At 34.6% G+C, this 22,139-nt stretch overlaps 3 protein-coding genes across 4 annotated transcripts in view; all 3 read left to right on the plus strand.

The window, feature by feature from the left end:
- The first annotated feature begins 2,923 nt into the window (after positions 1 to 2,923).
- LOC132171565 (GDSL esterase/lipase At5g33370-like) lies at positions 2,924 to 6,922 on the plus strand. Its single transcript, XM_059582922.1, has 5 exons — positions 2,924 to 3,196; positions 3,468 to 3,595; positions 4,639 to 4,881; positions 5,677 to 5,929; positions 6,580 to 6,922. The coding sequence occupies exons 1-5, from the start codon at positions 2,950 to 2,952 to the stop codon at positions 6,813 to 6,815; spliced, it is 1,107 nt and encodes a 368-aa protein (XP_059438905.1). The 5' UTR covers positions 2,924 to 2,949; the 3' UTR covers positions 6,816 to 6,922.
- Positions 6,923 to 17,091: 10,169 nt separating this feature from the next.
- LOC132168422 (two-component response regulator 24-like) lies at positions 17,092 to 19,178 on the plus strand. The gene is made up of 3 exons (XM_059579405.1): positions 17,092 to 17,171; positions 17,677 to 17,978; positions 18,854 to 19,178. The coding sequence occupies exons 2-3, from the start codon at positions 17,697 to 17,699 to the stop codon at positions 19,028 to 19,030; spliced, it is 459 nt and encodes a 152-aa protein (XP_059435388.1). The 5' UTR covers positions 17,092 to 17,171; positions 17,677 to 17,696; the 3' UTR covers positions 19,031 to 19,178.
- Positions 19,179 to 21,607: 2,429 nt separating this feature from the next.
- The window catches only part of LOC132171229 (uncharacterized), a 32,428-nt gene continuing 31,896 nt past the window's right edge, over positions 21,608 to 22,139 (plus strand). The window contains exon 1 of one of the 2 annotated variants that reach the window (XM_059582494.1): positions 21,608 to 22,028. In XM_059582494.1, the coding sequence (XP_059438477.1) occupies positions 21,669 to 22,028 (360 nt within the window). In that variant the 5' untranslated portion in view covers positions 21,608 to 21,668. Of the gene's footprint in view, positions 22,042 to 22,139 lie in introns of both variants that reach the window. The other variant, XM_059582495.1, reaches the window with a different exon arrangement.

A 22,139-nucleotide genomic window follows, 5' to 3' on the forward strand; every position in this document is an offset into this window, starting at 1 on the left:
ATGCCCCCACATAAGCATTTAGTAAACAGGTGGGCATGGCACCGTCTGCCAACTCTGGTTCCTTGTTTCTTTTTCTTCATTAAATATATATATTGTGGAACTTAATTTTTCAGGCTATATATATATATATATATATTCTTAGGGATAATTCAATCGATTAACAATTATGCTTCATAAAGCTAAAGTCATTAGTTCGAATCCTCTTTTACGTTTTATTGTGCGAAGATGTTAATATATATATATATATATATATATATATATATACTATAAATACAAAATAAAAATATTTCAACTTTTCTGGAATGAATTAAAGGAGCCTTCTATTTTCCATTAAAATCCGTACTGATATTCTTTCTCAGGACCGAAATTAACCAGATCCAACTCCACAAAAAAAAGAAAAAAAAGAAAAAAAAAAGAAAGAAAGTAAATATTAGCCCAATTATGTATTGTGGGTATTTTTCTTCTGACCATAGGTACAAATAAGCAAAGATGCTACCTAATTGGCATTAATTAAGGTCTGTTATTGGTCATGCCACAATCATTTTTCCCCTTCATCACCTTTTAATAGTAGCATAAGGATTATTCAAAATAATTATCTGTCATAATTTCTAATAACTTAGACAAATATTGTTAGTTATAGATTCTATATGAAACTCAATTACCTAAATAAATTTTGAATTGTTCCGCCACCAACTCTACAAATAAGTATTATATTATTTGCTCAAATTTCTAGTAATTCGAACAGATAATTATTGTGAATTTAATCTCTCATAGTATTATTTAAAAAAAAAAAAAAAAGAAGTTGAATTGGATGTGTTCGGTGGAAGTAGTCTTTTGGGTGTAGCTCAATCGAACCCTACCCCATTTATGTACAACACATGACACGTACACAAGTGGCCTTAATTGATGGCAAACCTAAAAGTTGACATATGGCATGGGCTTTCTATTTCATGCCAGAGGATTGGGAGTTTCGTGTGTGTGGTGACCCCACGACATACAAATGAAGAGTTCATCCTAAGCCACAAAATTTAGTCCCTAGAAAACCAAATGCCTCTAAAATTCCTGCAATTTATTAAATTGTAAGGTAGTTAGATTAGATTCTGATATTAACTAATTTGTTGTTTAGATTGTTAGCAATTTGAGTAGCAAATGTAAGAAAGTAAAAGACCCACCTGCCCAAAACAAAATTAGTTAACAAGAGTACTTGCAATAAGAACAAAGGTGTGTGGTACTGGCAAACCCACATAGCCTACTGATGATCTTAGAGATGGCCTATAAGATTGATAAAAAAGATTCCATTTGAGGGAAACACGAGTCAATGTAAAAATGTGCGAGTCCCATGTCAAAAAGATGTCCTAAGTGTGAGTGATTAATAGCATAGTATGGCCAAAACTTATAAATTAAGCTTTTGAGTTCATGAGTAATATCTCAACGTGCTATATTATGAGCTCACTAAAAGGCTCTCGCAAAGTATCAGTCAACCTCACCGCTTAAAATCACATTGCCTAGCAGAGCCTAATAATCTGAAATAGCTTATGCTAGTGATCAGTGGAAATTGGGTTTGTATATAGTGTACTGCCCATTTATAATACTCAAGCCCGGTTATAGACATGTTTGTGAGTATTAGACAAAACATTTTTGTGGTGCTGTGTTTCTTGATTCATAAATATTTTTGTCCTCATAAGAAAGCAAAACAACACTAAAACTCCAAATTATCCTAGGCTTTCAACATCATTGAATCATCAAGCGATGAACATGTGCCACCATCTAGATTTTTAGCTTTGGTCATCAGCGTGTGATCAGAATATGGTTTATGCTGACATCAACATATGATCAAATCCTAGATGGGAGGCAGAATCTTACAAATAACTATTGAAATGATAGAAATTGGTAGACTTTGTTTGACATTTTATTATTATAATTTTTTGGTTAATTAAGTGGAGTGTTATTATACCACTAATTATTTTAAAAGTTTAAGTTGATAGAAAATAGTTGACTTAGAGCCTGTTTGGGATTGCGTTTGAGAAATATAGCTTTTAAATCAAAAAGAGCTTTTGAAAGCTTCATTTTTAAGCTTTTGCCAAAAGTGTTTTTTGGTCATTTTTAGGTTTTTTGGACCTTTAAAAGTGCTTTTAATTTTTTTTACCAAACGAGTAATTTTTTCTTCAAACGGGCTTTTTGAGTGTTAAAAGCACTTTTAGATCCTTTAAACGCAATCCCAAACATGCCATTAAATTATATTATAACATTTCTTTTCATGTGTGGAATCAAGCTCTCTCTTAACAAGTAATGCTCAACATGTAAATTTTTCAATTAAAATAGAGATGAATGACAAAGACAAAGTTCAGACTTATGATTTATTATTATTATTATTATTTTCTCCTTGATCATTCTTTATTATAGTCACTGAAAATTTATCCTATATTAGGGGGTTGATTGTTCAAATTTAAAGTTAAAAATAACACTGCAAATAATCATATGGGCACCTTGCACCTTAATTTGTGCCTCTACTCCAAGGATCTTTGTCCGTGCATATACCATTCTACAATACCTTACTCCATCATTGCTTATGATACTATCTGTTAAGTAAATTGATATTTTGACGAGTCTTTTAGTGAGTGCATACATAACATAATATGCTAGAACACAACACAATTCAAAAGCTTAACCTTAACGGATTTGAATCCAACTATGTTATATTATTCACCCACATTGAAGACAATATTATCTTTTCAACGTGAAACTCAACTTTTCTACACCTGTGTAAACTCAAACACAAGCATATCTGTGTTCTAAGGCATTGAATAACTCCAAGCTGTTACTCCCGTGCTTTAATTTAGTATCGTGGTCCAGTTTATTCAGTGCTGGTAGGATCCACAAGCTATAAAAAATACTCATCTTTCCCAAATATTTCTCCATCCACACCAGAGATTTCTTCACACAACAACAATGGAAACCTCATCAACTTTGAGTTCTTGGATTACTTTTTTGGGTCTTGTAATTGCAATAGGAAGCCTTATGCAGGCAGCAGATGCGAGGGCTTTCTTCGTCTTCGGGGATTCACTTGTGGACAGTGGCAACAACAACTACCTGGCAACAACTGCCCGGGCCGACTCACCCCCTTATGGCATTGATTATCCAACTCACAGGCCAACAGGCCGCTTCTCCAATGGCCTTAACATCCCCGACCTTATCAGTTGCGTCTCAATCTGCATTAACTCCGATCCTCTCTTTTTTTCTAATCAATTTTATTATTTACACCATGTTTAAAATTGCTATTTTTCTATAGTTTTAATATTTTTTAACTCTTTTATATATTAAACGGGTTTATTTTTTTTATTTACTAAAAGTATTTTTTAAACTCGATAAAGACGGTCTACTTTTTGGCTGCATGCTTGTGAATACAATAATGAAGAATGGGTAGATATGAGTTATTAGTGATGATGAGTTGTTGGTTGCATTGTTAGGTCAACGGATGGGCTCTGAATCGGCATTGCCATACTTGAGCCCTGAGCTCACTGGACAAAGGCTGCTTGTTGGGGCAAACTTTGCTTCGGCTGGCATTGGAATACTCAATGACACTGGAATTCAGTTTGTAAGTGATTGCCGTACTTTCTGCATACCTTATTTGGCATCGGGAATATAAATGCAGAGAGACGGAAAAAATTATGGTGTTTGATCACTACTTATCTTAAAAGTTTAAGTTATTAAAATTATATTCTAATACTGCTTCTTGGGCTTAATGCTGAATAATATAAACAAAATTTAAACTCATGACCTTTGTTCATACCATTTTAAATAATTACTTATCTTAAAAGCTTAAGTTAATAGAAAGTAATGAATTTAGTCATTTAATTTATATTTTAATAATGTGGACCGACGGTTATCCTTATGCAAGCCTCATTCCAATTTATCCTTGTTAGTTTGCCATACTAAATATTTTCTGCAAATGTTTTTTTTTTTTTTTTTTTGAAAACTTTACTTGCCACTCCTGATCTTTCTTCACTTTACAATCATACCCTCAAACTTTAAAAAATGTCAATTTAGTGTATCCATCTTTCAATTTTTTTTTTTTTCACTTTCAACCCACCATTAGGATTTTTCATTAAATCCTTTCAAAATTTTCAAAATACCCCTTTTTTTTATTAAAAAAAAAAAAGAGAAAAAGAAATTGCAAGGATTTAGGAGTTGGTCCAGATTTAACAAAATTTGCAAAAATACTCATGCCTGAATCTTTGAAAAAATGATTTTTTTTTTTTAAAATGGGTATTTTATAAATTTTGACAGAATTTAACATAAATTAAAAAGAAAAATCGAAAGATGAATATACTAAATTAACACTTTTTAAATGTTAAGAGTATGATTATATAAGTGAAAAGATAGTGAATAGAAGAAAAAAAATAATGTAATTACATTATTATTATTTTTTTTCTAACGTGGAACCGTAGCATAAAACTCCAAAAGTACATTATGTTAATTTCATGACAAAATACTAGTTCTACTATATATATATATATATATATATATATATATATATGCCTCCCTAAGCAGCCCTTTTCATTTTGAAAGCCAGAAATTAGCAGTTTGAAAATAATAAATTAAGCAATGGCTAACAATTAATAATGCTGATTTTGGCAGCTAAACATAATAAGAATGTACAGACAATTTGAATACTTCCAAGAATACCAGCGACGAGTGCGTGCTCTGATTGGAAGCGCCGGAACAAAGAGGCTTGTGAGCCAAGCGCTCATTCTCATCACTGTTGGTGGCAATGACTTTGTTAACAACTATTACTTGGTTCCCTATTCGGCAAGATCTCGCCAATACTCCCTGCCCGATTATGTCAAGTATCTCATCTCAGAGTATCGCAAAATTTTATTGGTAATATTTTAATATATCTTAATTTTATTTTGTTGTATTTAACGCCTAACCGTAAACATATTGTCACGTTATTTAAAAATTTTAAGTGATCATGTGACAATGTATCTAGTGTAAAAATATAATCCTCTCTCTATATATATATATATAATGATTCATCTCCATTTCAAGATTAACTATTCTTGTTCCCACAAGTCAAAGGAGGTTATCAATAAAAGGGAAATAGGCATAAGATCTTCAAGTATATGTTTTAGCATCTCAGGCCAACAATCGTGTGGTTTTGTTTCCTTTTTTTAAAATGTTACATGTACTCTCATGTGCACACTCTCAAATGTAGACTTGTTGATTTGATAGTAAAAATTACTATTAAATTCAAGAGTGATTTTTAATGTCACGTAAAAAAATGTACATTTGAAAGTGCATGTAGCATTTCTCTTTCTATTTTTCTTTAACGTGATCATTTAAATTGATGCAGGACATCTTAAACATCATTGGAAGAGTTTTCCATTTTATTTTTTTAACTTTCTAGGTTAGAGCTTTATTTCCTTTTTTTGAACAAAATCGGAGTTTTGTAGTTAAAATTAAGTTTATTTTTGGTTAATATATTAATTAAGGATTAAAAAAAAAAAAAACTCATCTCAAAATTAATTATTATTATTATTATTATTTAAAATTTGCATTAGTACTCTCTTATCTATAAATTATCCAGAAAATAATAAAAATGAGAAGAAAAAGGAATATTGGTACGTAGCTATTGTAAATATGAAGTTCATAAGCCTATTTCTGATGACATTGCAGAAGCTATATAAACTTGGAGGTCGAAGGGTTCTTGTGACAGGAACCGGACCCATGGGTTGTGTCCCGGCGGAATTGGCGATGCGAAACACAAATGGCGGATGCTCAGCCGAGCTGCAAAGAGCTGCTGCCTTGTTCAACCCACAACTCCTTCAAATGTTAAGAGAAATAAATAACAAAGTTGGCAAAGATGTCTTCATAGCTGCCAATACACAACGCATGCACAGGGATTTCATTAATAACCCTCAAGCATTTGGTATGCTAATTGCTTCCTTTTCTACCTACCTCTTTATTTGCAATATTTTTAAGAGCACATATTTGAATTTTTATTTGTTTTTCAAGAAAGACTGATATATTCAAAGGGTCAATGAATGCTGCTACATTAGCTCAGTAGTATGATAGTGGAATGGTATATGAGTATTTAGAATTACACCATAATATAATATTGAGAGTAATTCTATTTAGCAGATTCATGTGCAACTGTCATACAACTTGATGACATGACAAGAAAAATCAAACCTTGATTAATACTTGATTTATTGCCACCTCATTTAATTGTATGACAGTTATACACAAGTCTAATAAATGTCATATTTCACATCTTGTACAAAGTATTACTCTTATTTATTTATGTAGTGTCCTTATTTAAGTTTTGACACCTCATCCAAATGCAAATTTGCTTGACCAAGCACAACTTAGTCTTAACGACACATAATTTTTTATTCTAATGGAAAAGAGCATTAATGTTATTTTGCAGACTGTTATACAACTGTCATATAATTAGAATGACGTAATAGTAAAAATCAATTCTTTTTTTTTTCAAGTGCTAATCTAAAGGCTAAGTTGTATAGCAATTGAAAAAAAAAAACAAAAACAATTAACATTGGCATGTTGTGAGTTTGGCAGGATTTACAACAGCAAAGATAGCTTGTTGTGGGCAAGGGCCTTACAATGGGATTGGACTGTGCACAGGACTCTCCAACTTGTGCCCCAACCGAGATGAGTATGCGTTTTGGGATCCATTCCATCCATCTGAAAAGGCGAACAAAATAATTGTAGAGCAGATCATGTCCGGCTCTACTCACTACATGAACCCCATGAACCTCAGCTCTCTCATGGCCTTGGATAGTCGGACTCCATAATCACCTCAGAGGGGTGAAGAGTCTTTTTCTGGGAAATAATTGCTTGCCAATGTTTATTTCTTTTCACTGTCCTGCATTATCAGGCTTGATATTTGAAATTTGAAACTTCATTGTATTGTCTGACTAGGAAATAATGACCAAATTCTTCTTCAATAACTCTCTCTCTCATATATTGTTATTGTTGATTCATAAAATCAATCCGTGACCATCCACGCGTAGTCCTCGATCCAGGATTCCTACAAGACAATTAAATGTAATAGTGGTGCACCACAAAGGAGGGGAGGGGGGCGGCAGTGACACATCCGATACTTACACTACAAAAAAAATCACATTTAATTAAAAAAAAAAAGTCACTATTTGGCGACTTTTTATGGTTCAAACAATACTAACTAAATTCTGAAAATCTGCAGCTCAAAATTGAGGTTTATAAGCTGAACACTACATATTAAAAAACACTACAATTTCTCTCTCTCACACCCACACACTACAATTAACTTCGATGGCAACACATTCTGACCCGGCACAACCCGACACAACAGTGAAGTCATTTTAATTTTTATAGCCTAACCAAGTGAGAGATGACCGAGAAAGAGAGGGAGATCGGAGATTGAGAGAGAGGGAGTTTGAGAGGGAGACCTGCGGCAGTTTGAGAGAGAGCGAATGACGGAATGGATTGAGCACACTTCACGCTGCCAACCAAGTGAGATATGGCCGAGGAGAGAGAGAGAGAGAGAGAGGTTTGAGAGAGAGCAGCTGAGGGAGAAAAGAAATGGAGAAAAGCTAGGATAAAAATTTAAGTTAAAAAATTCAAAAGATAAACAGGTCAACCAGTGGGTTGACACGACCCGAGATGTTTAATTAAAGGGTCATAAACACCCGTTTATGACACGAACCCATTTAACCTAAACCATAGTCCAAAAATTACGTGTCGGGTTCACGGGTCATGGTTTAAATTGCCAACCCTGCCCAAAATTCCACCCCACCATAGGCCACAAGGGTGGCTTGCGAGCCACCCCTAAGGTGGGGGTGGCCTTTCGGGCCACCCTAGGGCAGATTTGGGTGGCCCCCCAAAGGTGGCATGTGCCACCCCGGCTGAAAGAATTCATAATGTGAAAATAATAAGATAGTTACACAGAGATTCAGGTCAACCAGCGAGTTGACACGACCCGACATGTTTATTAAAAGGGTCATAACCCGAACCCGTTTAACCTAAACCATAGCCCTAAAATTACGTGTCGGGTTAACGGGTCACGAGTTAAATTGCCAGCCCTGTCCAAAATTCCACCCCACCACAGGCCACAAGGGTGGCTTGCGAGCCACCCCTAAGGTGGGGGTGGCCTCTCGGGCCACCCCAGGGCAGATTTGGGTGGGCCCCCAAAGGTGGCTTGCACCACCCCGACTGAAAGAATTCATAATGTGGAAATAATAAGATAGTTACACAGAGATTTACGTGGTTCGATTTATAACCTACATCCACAAGATCAAGCCCTAAGGCTCCATTAAGCTCTTATTATCTGAGTAATATTTACAATATAACTTGCTCCTATTTATAGGAGAATCATGTTGAATACAAATAGACTTCTACTCTAGCTAGGTTAGCTTGGTCATAATCTTTAACTATTCACCATTAACTACAGTGATAGTCTTCAAGTGTGACTTAGTGATATTCTTCAACTGTAAGTCAATAATAGTCTTATACTGTGACTATTATTCTTGAACTTCATGATATACTCTAACATTCCCCCTCAAACTCAAGGTGTAAACTTGTGAAACTTAAACTTCGGCAACTTTTGGCCTCTTTTAGAGAAGAAAGAGCCAACAATAGGATAAGGGAGTAAGGAGATGCGCAACTATGGCCTCTTTTAAAGAAGGGAGCGCCAACTATGGGCTAATAGAAAAAAAAAAAAAAAATGAAAAAAAAAAAGGCAACTATGGGCTAATAGAAAAAAAAAAAAAAAATGAAAAAAAAAAAGGCAACTATGGCCCTTTTTGAGAAGGGAGAGCCAACTATGGGCTAGGGGAAAAGAAATGGGCAACTATGGCCTCTTTTGAGAAGGGAGAGCCAAGTATGGGTTAGGGGAAAAGAAAGGGAAAGCCAACTATGGGCTAAAAGATAAAGAAAATGGGCATCTTGGGCCTCTTTTTGTGAGCAACTTTGGCCTCTTTTGTAGGCATCTTTAGTTTCTTTTTAATTTTTTTTTTTTTTCATCCATTACAAGGAATAGCCAAGTCCCAGATTACAGAAAAACTAGGATAAGAATCAACTTAATCTTGTAACCAAACAAATCTAGGTCTAATACCTAAACCAGGATATCACATTCCTAAACTATAATAGGAATGTTTTTGCACTCAAATAAAGGTAACATACCTGTAACCAAACAGACTTCCTCTTCTTCAATTTCGTATTCCTTTTTACCACACACGCGGCTCCCACCACATACAGGAGTAATAGGACACCGATTGAAGCCGGAGGTGGAGAGAAACGCTGCTTGCGATGACTGGAGTAAGGACACCGGCTGATTGTCGTGGATCGGACGTGCGGCTGTGCATTGTTTAGACTTGGCAGGAGAGGGGCCGTGGACGACTAGGAGGGTATGACAGTTGGCGAATGGGAGTTGTGAGATCGGTGGCATAGGGAGGTTGTTGTGCAGCAATCTATAGCTAAAGGGAGCAGGGGCGCGGTGGCTTATAGTTGAACTAGCGGAGCTCTCTGCCATTGAGGATGTGCGTTCTGTGGCTGATCGATAGGCTGATGGACGATGACCAGCAGGGGCGATGCTGTGGTTCAGTGGTCATCACGATGCTCAGCTGGCAGTGGGATGGTGCGATGGCTTGTGGGCATCGTGGACCAAGATCGGTGGTGGAGGCGCCGCTACACTTCATGGATATCTGGCTAGTATGGAGGGTTGCTCTTAACACACAGAGTCTTGAGGATCACCCACATTGTGGGAAACTTGCTAACTTTGAACCCCTAACTAATTACAGAGCTTTGATGACAAAGGGGCCTGTCATTGATGTTGTTGTGTGGCATGATGGAGAAGTATGGAGGGAGGCGAGGAATAGCGGTTTGGGCTGAACATTGATCGATTCTTCTTCTTTTTTCTTTTTCTTTTTTAACAATATTGCAATCCAGGATCTAACAATTGGCGTTAGCCTATTTGCTCTGTTACCATAAAAGAATTCATAATGCATAAATAATAAAGCAGAAATAATAAGATAATGACACAAAGATTTATGTGGTTCAGTCTATGACCTACATCTGCAAGATCAAGCCCTAAGACTTTATTAAGCTCTTATTTCTCTGAGTAATATTTACAATATAACATGCTCCTATTTATAAGAGAATCATGTTGAATACAAATAGACTTCCACTCTAGCTAGGTTAGCTTGATGATAATCTTTAACTATTTACCAGTAACTATAATGATAGTCTTCAAGTGTGACACAACTGTAAGTCAGTAATAGTCTTATACTTTGACTATTATTCTTGAACTCCATGATATACTCTAACACCGGCAACCCCTAAGGTGGGGGTCGCCTTTTAGGCCACCCTAGATATCCCCTAGGGGTGGCCCAGAAGGCCACCCCTCCCCCCCACGAGGGGCAGGTTGGCAACCACCCCTATAATTTGTTTTATTTATATTTTTTTATATTTTTTTGGTAATTTTTATTTTTTATAAAAGAGTAGTGATGGTTGAACAGTGCAAGTGTCACATTCTAAAGGTGACACACATTGTTCTAGCATAACTTTCTAAAAGGTGACATTTGGCCCAAAGAGATACCTTTTAGTGTCATTTCCACTATAGAAACTGATGAGCGCCGAATGTTGCACATTTAAGCCCTTTAACTCACATATGTTAATTCACCCCAAATATCAACATGAATGAGATCAAAAGGAGCCTTTGAAGTTTTATTACTAATAGGAAAATGAAGCTTTTTCTGTTTTGCCAAAGGGCAAACAGTACAAACTTTATTTGAATCAACAGAAATGAAAGGAACTAAATTGTGCAACATGTTTATTCTAGAATTAGACAAATGACCTAGCCTAAAATGCCATAGGTTTGTTGAATGATTTTTGAGAATAGCAAAATTAACACCATGGTTTGCAGAAAGCAACCAAGTGATCAGATTATGTATGAAACAATAAGAGTTAATAAAAATGAGGCAGCAACCAAGGTGTTTGATAAGCTTTGTTGCAGAAATGAGATTGCATGAAAAAGATGGTACAAATTAGACATTGGTTAAAATGAAATGTTATGAAATTCTAACCGTGCCTATGTGTGTGACAGAAACTAAGTCACCATTAGGTAGTTTGACAGATGTGGATACAATGGATGTAATTGTTGTAAACGAAGAAACATAATTAACCATGTGATCAGTAGCTCCTATATCAATCATCCAAGAAGTATCTGTCGGATTTGGTTTGAGTTTAGGCAAGTTGAGGTTTGAATGAAAAACAAAATGCTTAACATTGAGGGCAAGGGCATTACCTGACACCTTAGAGAAAAGGTGGTCTTGAGTAGCAGGTAAAGAACCTATTTGGTTGGCGGAAGCTTGATGAGGATTAGTCTGCTAGAATTCTAGAAGTCTTTGACACTGTTCTACAGTAATTGGCAGCTGATGAACTTGTGGAGTTACAGGAAAATTTTCTCCATGATTCTGAGCAGCATAGTTCACACTTGAACTTGGGGAAAAAGAAGGCCTCTTTGTGAATTTGAATCCAGGAGGAAAGCCATGCAGTTTGTAGCATTTATCAATCGTATGTCCAAAAATACCACAATGAGTACAGACTGGTTTATCCTTTCGAGTCATCTACCTAGGAAACCTATTTTGCTGTGTGGGGACAGATTTGGTTATCAAGGCTGCAGGGTTTGAATTCATAGATCCTATGAAGATTTGTCTTTGACTTTCTTTTTGAACAACTAGTGAAAACACTTTGTTGATTGGAGGGAGTGGATCCATCAAGAGGATTTGACCTCTAATGTGTGCAAAAGACTTATTGAGCCCCATTAAAAATTGAAAAACGTACTGTTGATCAAAAAATGTGTGGACGATTTCAAGCTACCATAAGAACACGCAGGAACACAAGTACATGGAGAAATGGACTTATAGTTGCTAAATTCATCACAAAGAGATTTGAGACGAGTAAAGTAAAAGCTTACAAACATGCTATCCTGCGATAAGCTAGAGATAGCTTTCTGAAGCTGGAAGGCTTATGGTCCATTTTTCTGTGAGAATCTTTCCTTCAAACTCAACCACATATCCTGGCAATTGTTGATGTAGATTATACTGGTAGCAATGTCCTTTGATAATGTGTTAACAATCCATGAAGATATTGTGTCATTGCACCTCTTCCAGGCTCTGAATTCAGATTAATTCAGAGTGGATGAGTGAGGAAGAGTTCCATCAATGAACTACAACTTGTTATTCATAGAGCGAGCCATGGTCATGGATCGGCTCCAAGTGTTATAATTCTCACCAGTTAATGGTTGAGGAACCAATAATAGCCCTAGATTATCACCATTATGCAGATAGTAATGACTGGAGGTATTGTCATTGAGAGAGAAAGTTAATGAATGAGAAGAAGAAGAAGAAAGGGGAATGGCTACAGGAATCGAGGAAATTGGGATCGACATTGATGAACTGAACTTTCACGAAGTGAAAAGCTCTGATACCATATCAAATTGTAAAGAAAGAAAGAGATTGAAGAATGAACTCAAAACTGTTTTCATTAACTTGCCAAAATACAAAGCAATACATGAGTTTATATACTCTGTTTTACAACTCAACTAACAGAGTATAGGCTAACAACGTAACTAACATAACAGTTTCAATTTACATAACTGACTAGCTGATATAACAAACTAAACTAACTTATATACACGTATGTAAGATAAGAAAGAATAATATGTTGATGATGAGATGCTGTTACAAAAAGCTAGGGAAGATTGCCATACCTCAATAGCCTCTATTTCGTTGAAATTAAAATGTGCAAGGAGAGTTATTAGAGAGCAGGTAGACGCCTTCAATTCCATATCAAGTAGAGGGCAAGTCGTCGATGCAGAGTGAATCAAAGATTGAGGTTAAGATGAGAGTCTAAGACTTGAGGCACAAAATCTGAGTGGCTCGAGCGTGAGTGAGAACTGAGAACTGAGCAAGTGAGTTAAGGAGACTTAAATGAAAAAAAAAAAAAAAAACATCGTTTTCTTATTAAATACCAAAACGACATCATTTTGTTTATTATTATTAAGAGAAACTTTACAAAATTCTCATGAACTTCCACACGTTTTGAAAATATCATCCAAAGTTCAAAAACTCTCAATTAAGGGTATCAAACTTTCAATTTCTTTTAATTTCATAAAAAAAAAAAAAAGATTTTTAAATAAGAATATAATATTAATATAAGTTTTATTTAATTAATATTTAAATGTAAAGAAATGCATCACTTAAACTTGTTGCCTTAGGCCTCAAAATGTATCACGCCAACCCTCATACTAGGTACAGTATACTCCAAGCCTATTTTAACACCCCAAATGAACTCTGGTTGACTTGAAGATAAAGGACTTTGACATAGCCGTTTTGACATTTCGTTTGAAACGTTTGGAGTTTGTTTAACCTACTTTTTACTTGCTCAAAGTTTCTGGTCCATTAAACTTATCAACTTACATGATCTTTTTCTGTAGTTTTCTCAAGTTAATACCTTTAACCTCAATGTTTCTTCCATATTTCTTCTATAAACCTATGATTCTTAAGTTCCTGTATTTTTTCCGAAGTAACCACACCGTTTAATTATTGGGATTATCGTTTTATAATAAGATAAATTGTTTTAACGAAAATACGTGTCTTAAACAATGATTTTAAACAAAGTACGGTTCATATTTTATGTTTACAATTGTTTTGTGTTTTTAAAATATAGGTTGTTGTTTTAGGTTACGTATTTATGTATTAACTTATTCAAACGACTTTTTAAACCAGCACAAACACATAAGTTAATTATTTTATGATTGGTTTAAGGTAATCAAGGTAAACTTTTGATAATCTCATATCAAGAGTATAACCTTGAGATCCTAAAATTGTTTTGAACGTTGTCGTGTTTTTTCAAAACCCTAACGACGTTTCGGGATATTAGGATGCGTGTTTGGAGGGTCTTGAAGGCTCAAACTTAGTGCTGGAAGGCACCAGAATCGATCCTACACTGGCAGGATTGCTTACTACCAAGCAGGATAGATCCTAGCCAGGGTAGGATCGATCCCAACAGGAAGGATCAATCCTAGTCTATATAGGATCGATCGCAGCCCAGCCAAGATCAATCCTAGTCCCTTAGGATCGATCCCAGCCCCTCATGATTGATCCCAAACTGTCCAAACTAATCCCAAATTGTCCGGATTGATCCCAAAACTTTCCAAATTGATCCCAACTGCCTTAAAAGCCTAAATTAAGGTTTTCAAAGTGTGCTTTAGGTTTCCAAGTATGTTTAGGGTCTATGATTAGGGTTTGGCTGATATTTGGGTTTGAATTTGCAGCTTTGTGAGTGATGTCTTTCAGTATATCGTGGATTAGATCTAACCATTCGAGGTAAGATAACTAGCTAGATAAAAAAAAATTTCGCATGATTCTGTAAATGTAAACTATAGACCTTTCTTTAAGCATGACACAATTTTTTTTCTGACTTGATATGAGCCCTAATTATATTTCAATTGCATGATGTTATTTGTAAACCCAAATTATGTTCATTTATCTAACATGTTGTACTGATGATAGGGGACATAATGTTATATATGTGTTGAAAGGTATACTTATGAGATGTACAGTTACCTAATGGGGGTGCCAGTATGAATCTAAGATTTATGGTTACCTGATAAAGGTGCTGGTATGAATATGAGATTTGCAGATATCCAATGAGGATGCCGGTATGAAAATGAGATTTACTATTACCCAACGAGGGTTCCAGTATGAGTTACGATTATCCCAGAGGGGAAATCGGTATGCTTTACGGATTACTCTGTGGCGATTTTTTCAATAAGAATATGAATACATTGTAATGGGGTGTTGGTAGGCGTTACGATGGCTTAATGATCACAAGTCTCTGACGGTTACCTTGTAATAGGGTTCCAGTACAATGACATAGTCGGTATGTTACAATGCCTCGTGGCAGGGGGATCGGTATGTTATGGATTGCCTAATTAGGAATATAGTATGTTAGGCTAACCTCCATTGTACGAGGGTTAATGTACATGTATGACGCCATGGCTAGTATGTTACGGTACTTTGTGTATCGATATGTTACGGTGTTTTGTGTGTCGGTATGTTAGTTACAGTATTTGGTCTGCCGATATGTTACGGTACTTATACTGGTATAATACAATGCTTCATGTGCCGATATGTTACATATCACATGCATAGGGTTCTGGTATATATGGTAAGACCTCTATCGTATGAGGGTTAATATATGGTATGATGATGTTATAGAATGAGAATATGGTGTGATAAGATGATAATCATGGTGATAATATAAATAGAATTAGCAAATTAAGATGTTATGTTTTATATTTAAACGTTTTAATGCCTCAAAGTGAAGTTATCATGATTCATACTCTACATTTTATTAAAATGCCACTTGGCATTCACGCTCAAACCATTTTATAAACATTTTGGAAAACCTTCTAAATGGCATGGTATTAGGAGAAGTCATTTTGAGTCTTTCATGAGGGCTTATTTCTTGGTTTATTTCTATGTAATGTTTACTTACACAGTTGCTAAATTTTCACATGTGGAACATTAATTTGTCATATAGTTTAGCAGGTACTAGATTGAGTTAGAGTTTAGAGTCTTTCGGCGAGCTTGAGATGTGGAGCGAGAACAGTATGCAGTTTTAATGTGTTTTAGTACTTATGAACTCTAGTAATGTATTAGATGATAGTTAGTTGTTGGTACCTTTCATGGATGTTGGATTGTAATTTTATTTGAGAGATATTTTTTGAAGTATTAATCGAAGCTCATATCATATTTTTCTGCATTCCGCTATTTTATTCACTATGGTAGGTGTTTAGTGTAGTTTTCCCAGTTATTTGCAATTTAATTAATTTGGGAAGGGTGCTAGTAACTCTCCAAGTTAATTATTTTTAATTAATTTGCAATAGTTTTCTTTACAAACTCAATCCTTGTCTCATCTACATCACTTACTGAGTTTTTACTCATTAGTTTTGTTTTTATGCTTTCAAGTTAGGAAGATGTGCAGTAGGTGTTTGGAATAGCATGGTAGCATAGTTGGGATTAGAATAGGTCATTCTAACAAGATTTTTCAAAAGTCCCATTATTTTCTTTAATAATTGCACTGTGCACAATAGAAGAAAAATTATTATTTTCAGAGCCAGATTATTTTTGTTAAACTTTAGACTTTTCGTTTCCAAACTTTTAATTTTTAATAAGTGTTTTGATTAATTACTCATGCATATTATCTTATAGTTAGATGTGCTTTGTACGTTTTAATTTATGATCTTTGCACCTCTGAGTCTTTAATAGTTAATAGACTGACTGCCTTCTCAATCGTTGCACTCTAGTCAACTGATCTTCAACTGAGACTTCTACCAATTGTCTCTAACCATTTGGATACCTTGTGTTGACCCTCTTAAACTCTTGTTTCATTTCTACTATTTTTACACTTTTATTTACTGCAAAACAAGGGACATACTTTTTATGGAGTAATGTTATAAGTCTTTTTAGAGTCATCTCAAATGTGATATAGCTTTTAAAATCACTATTGAATTTGAGATGTGATTTATTAACTTTTGATCTATTGGTGATTTTAAAAGCTACATCACATTTGAGATGATTCTAGGACGACTTTAAAAAGACTTATAGTATTACTCATTTTTATGATAGAAATGATCAAACCATTTCAAGTATGAAAACAAAACCCTCATAGTTTTTTCAAATACCACCAAAACAGGGAAATATGTTCACTTTTTAGAAAATTAATTCTTCAAAAGTATGCCGAATCCACACGTTAGATTGTATTTAGATAAAGACATATTGAGATCATTATTGTGTATCCAAGAAAATAATGGATTTAATAACCCAGCCAAAACCTTTAAATAAGTAAGATTTTTTGGATTTTCTTAAATCTCAAAGTATTTACTAAATAAAGGAAACAATCCAACCTTCTAGATTACATCTTTCATGTCTTTCTAACTTCTCTTCTCACCCTGCTAAGTGCTCGCTTTCTTAAATGCAGAGTGAGAGAAGCTTTATCTTCCATTGCTTATATAAGAGCAACCCAGGCTACATGTAGATATAAGCATTGCATAGCTAGCATAGCATAGCATAATATCCTTCTAGAGGCTCCCATTCTAATCAGTAAGTAATGAAAGTATTTGAATTTTCAAATAATTGTGTATACTTCTAGTATATATTAAAGACATCATCATATTTTATTCTATCATGCACATATGGGTACTTATTAAACGTTAAGATTATAAGTTGAGTTAATTATAGTTACATTGTACACAACTTTTATTTACATATATACTATACAAAGATATGATGGTGTGTGCATAATATTATTATTGCAAAATACAACTTAATAGAAGGTTATGAATTTTTTTTCCCTCTATAGTCTATGGGGAACGAGCTAGTGTTTGAATGCATGTGTTTAGTAGCTAGAGAAAGGAAATTAAGCACCAAAATGAGTAACTTATTTCCTTTATGCATGTGTACTGATCAGGAATTGTCCCAATCTAGTGCAGTATTTTATAGTTTTGCTCAACCCAAACTTAAAATTATAATTATGCCCCTCTATGAATTATAAATTTGACTACTTACCAATATTGCTAAATGAAAATGATACTTTTATTGCCCACAGAAATACTGAAGCAAGGAAAAATGGTGTTCGAAAAGGGAGCATCTAGTTTAAAGAGTGTGAAAGCCATTGAAACAGGAAAGGTTGCTGGAACTAACAATTTGGCTACTGAAAGGAAGTTTTCCGTGCTTGTTGTGGACGATGACGCTATCATTAGAAAAATCCACAGCAAGCTCCTAAGCAAATTTCCGGTGGAAATTCAAGTGGCTGTAAATGGAAAGGAAGCAGTTGATCTTTATCGCTCTGGGGCTTTCTTTGACCTTGTTCTTATGGATATGGAAATGCCCATTATGAATGGATTTGAGGTATGTTTTACAAAGAAGAAACTGAAATTCTTAATAAGAATATATGAAATTGGCGTAGACACTCCGAATGCATCCTCTTCATTTTAAGTGAAATACAGATTGAGGAATTATTTCATAATTCATATTATATATTTAACAGATTTGATGATGTCTATGTTGCTGCATGGTGTATATGTTATCCCATCACTTTAAATTTTAAATAACGTGGCACCATATATACCGTTAAACACAACAAAATAAAATCTTGACTGTAAAATGTTTTCTCTTAATTTTACTTGAAACATATAAGATTCTATTTGGAACAAAATAATATTCAAAGTCGTGCATGCATAAAGGTGTTTTTTGTTTTTTGTTTTTTTTTTTTCAATGTATATAGATTAATAAAATTAATTCACAACCATAAATTGATGCAGTTTCTTACATAAGTCCATAATCTCCATAGTAAGAGTCCAAATTAAATGACACCTATGAGGATTGTATGATAGTGCATTGTTATTGTTCATTATAATATTTTTTGATAGACTACTATACGACTATCATACAACTGATATGACGTGTCGGTGAAAATCAACCTTTAATTTTTTCTTTTCTTTTCTTTTACAAGTGCTAATTTAATGGCTGATTTGTATCCCACATCATCAAGTTGTATGACCGTCATATAACAATTTACTAAATAGCATTACTCATTTATTATTATTGTTTTTGTGGACTTTAAGAAAGGAAGATAAAATTCGCAATTCACCAAGTATTTTGTTCAATAGCTTAAAATAAAAATAAATAATAAATAAATAAAAAGACTTTTCAATATTATTTCACTATATATATGCAACTTTGTATATTCGTTGTAATAGTTATTACATTAATTATTATGACAGGCAACAAAGGAGCTACGAGCTTTAGGCCTCAAAAGCTTGATCGTGGGAGTCACAGCACGTTCTTCAGACTCGGAAAAGAAAGCTTTTATGGAAGCTGGTCTAAATGACTGCCATGCGAAACCATTGACAAGTGAAATGGTCAAATCTCTCCTCCAGGAGCTCAACAAGAACAACTAATATGTGATCCTTAATCTTAATTAATATCATGAGATTCGAATAATGTTGTTGCTACAAATAAAATGGACGCTTTTATTTATTTAGTACTTGTTGAATAATGTTGTTGCTACAAATACCTCAACCGAGTCTGACCTTGAGGCCCACACTGCTAGCAAAGCTGTAATTGTGACTCCATCTATACACAGTGTGCTCCTCATAAAACAACTATTGGATCCAAGGCTAAACATAAACATAAACATATATATGATCATAGGGTCAAGCCCATACAATAGAAAGCCCATGATTGTTATACCATACGTACCGGTTTACCATGTCATACAATTAAAATATTGTTCAATTGTTTAGAAAATCATATATAAACAATTATCCATTTGAAATAATCTAACATGTTATAATATCAGTAGGCTCATGATATATTACTTGACAAGTAAAGCATGCTTAGTCCTCTGACATATTGCATGTTGTATTAAAAACAATTTCATAAGTATTTACTTACTTCAATTGCCCATCTACAAACTTGGACATCTCGAATTCCTCGCTACTGTGAAACATACCATAATATTATGTACAATACATCGAGAGTTCTAATCCATGCATGTGAAAACCCTAATATTGCCGTTGGTACACTAACTTCTCCTTATAACCCTAATAACCCATTTCTAGTCACTATCGAACATTTGGTCAACAAGGGTCGAATGTTTGGTGGATGCTGGAATACATAAAGGACTCAAAAACTTTTACCCATTATGCATCAAATCTTAACCAAGGTCTCTATTAGCCTAATAAAAACATATTAAACCATAATGACGTGATAAGACATGGAAAACAAGAACAAGTTCATAATAGAAAACCAATTACTTTATGTGTGAGAAATTATAGACCTAACAAGGTATGCTAAAAACTCATAAAATGCAAGATAAAAATAAGCTACTTATATGAAAATCGGGTTTTAGCTTCAAGGATTACCTTATTAAGAATGGAATTACACCAATGTCACTCGCTTTCTCTATAATTTATCTCTCAAATTTTAGGGTTGCTGGAAATGCAAGAATGAGCTAATAGCCGTGGGTTACTATTTATAAGCATGAGGAATGGATTAGATTGACTGAGGTGGCTAAAAAGTTAAGACTCTCTTGAGATAAAAATTGAATGTTCAGGGTATGGGTTAGACGTTAGCTTAGGGTTAACCTTGAACATTCCAAGGAATTGTCGAACACTTGGCTTAGGGTTAACCTTGAACATTCCAAGGAATTGTCGAACACTTGGCTTAGGGTTAGTCTTGAACATTCTAAGGAAATGTTGAACATTCGGCCTATGGTTAGTCTCGAACGTTCTAGGAATATGTCAAGTGTTTGCCTTACGGGTGGAAATGATGAAAATGTCAAATTTTAATTTTGGAAAAAATTGGTTTATAGCACTTATTGGATTCCTTTTAATGTTAATTTAAATCATGAAGTTTTTTTTTTTTTTTAATTTTTTTTTTTTTACATAAAGTGAAAATTTGACAAATAATCATATTTATTTATTTTATTATCTTTTTTATTAAAATTTTGGGATATTACAGACACATTGGCAGGAGGTGGGCAGATGGAGTGGTGCAACGGTTCGTTTAGCCTCGATGCTGACCAAGAAAGACATCACCTAATACCCTTTTCTCTCATTCTCTCTCTCTTCTCTCTCACTATAGGAAGTTAATTGGGTCAGTGTGAACTTTTGAAATGTGGTGTTTGTGTGGCGATTTTGCTGCTGTGTTTCGAGTGAATGGCGGTGGTAGTGGTGGTGACTTCCAGTGGTGTTTTTAGAGCATTTTTGATGCTCTAACCAAACACTTGAAAATGTTTTCCATATTATTTCCAGGTTTGCAATCAAACAACAAAAAATAACAAATTTTCATTAGAAAATGTTTTACACCAAAACAAACGCTCCCTAAATTAATATATGGTTAAAATATAGATTGATATTAATACAGATTCTTCGAATTAAGAAGGTAATTGCAATGATTTTGGGTGCGTTTGAGATTGTGATTTCATAAGAATAATTTGCGTTTTTAAAAGATACCACAAAATGTAAGATGTTGGGCATTGCAATTTAAAAATTACTTAATTTAAAATAGGAAAAAAAATCTGCGATTTCTATAAGCAGTCTAGGAGTAGGAGGTGCTTATTTGAAAAAACGTGAATTTAAACCAAAATCATAATTTTGCATAACAAATATTTGATAAAAAAAAAAATTTTTAAACATGTTTTACCAAACACCTTTACGATTTTAAAAAGTAGAGATTTTAAAAACGTAATTTTTAAAAACACAATTTTTAAAATCACAGTTATTGAAACCGTAATTCCAAACGGACCATTATAATTTAATGAAAATTACAAACAAAGTGATAATTTGGGATGGAAAGTGAAAATTATCATAAATAGTAAGGAGCTAAAAAGAATTTAACGTTCTTGAAATTTAAAATTTGCTTTTGAAAAATAATTTGCTAAATTTTTTTAAAAGTTCATTTAAACTAACTCTATGCATAAATGCACCTGATAATTACCTGTTCGGCTGTTATCCCTTTTAACACCTGAAACTTCCTCCAAAAACCTCCTTTCTTAAACCCCATTGTCTTCCACTCTTATCCACCCCCTCATCAATGTCCACCCATTTCTTGACCCAAGCCGCCCTCCCCTTCAAACCTCTCCATCTTTCCCTCCCACGACCCGTCGTCGTCGTTCGCTCCTCCGCAGTCTCGGCTCCAGCGAAGCGAACCAAAACCAGAAGGAAGAAGCAGCAGCTCAAGGGCGATGAGTCCTTATCCCCCGCCCTATCTGCGGCCGAGAAGAGCCTTCGGTTCACCTTCATGGAGGAGCTTATGGAGTGCGCCAGGAAGCGCGACTCTCTCGGTGTCTCCCATGTCATCTACGATATGGTTGCCGCTGGCCTCACCCCTGGCCCCCGCTCCTTCCACGGCTTAATTGTCTCCCACGCCCTCAATGCAGACCTCCAAGGCGCCGTACGCCACCATTGTTTGTTTTCCTTATTACTACTGCTATTATGGTTTTGTATTTAAGAAATTGCTTTCGAGTATTTGAGACTATACCAAGTTATAGAAGCTTAATTGTGA

The sequence above is a fragment of the Corylus avellana genome, chromosome ca2 (assembly GCF_901000735.1).
Source record: "Corylus avellana chromosome ca2, CavTom2PMs-1.0".
In the NCBI taxonomy this organism is placed as follows: Eukaryota; Viridiplantae; Streptophyta; class Magnoliopsida; order Fagales; family Betulaceae; genus Corylus; species Corylus avellana.

What these genes read in the sequence shown, in the direction of transcription:
- LOC132171565 (XM_059582922.1), top strand. Translation starts at nt 2,950, where the DNA reads ATGGAAACCTCATCAACTTTGAGTTCTTGGATTACTTTTTTGGGTCTT. An exon ending in ATGACACTGGAATTCAGTTT is followed by an intron (nt 3,596 to 4,638) that starts GTAAGTGATTGC and finishes TGATTTTGGCAG; the next exon opens with CTAAACATAATAAGAATGTA. An exon ending in AGTATCGCAAAATTTTATTG is followed by an intron (nt 4,882 to 5,676) that starts GTAATATTTTAA and finishes ATGACATTGCAG; the next exon opens with AAGCTATATAAACTTGGAGG.
- LOC132168422 (XM_059579405.1), top strand. Translation starts at nt 17,697, where the DNA reads ATGGTGTTCGAAAAGGGAGCATCTAGTTTAAAGAGTGTGAAAGCCATT. An exon ending in CCATTATGAATGGATTTGAG is followed by an intron (nt 17,979 to 18,853) that starts GTATGTTTTACA and finishes TTATTATGACAG; the next exon opens with GCAACAAAGGAGCTACGAGC.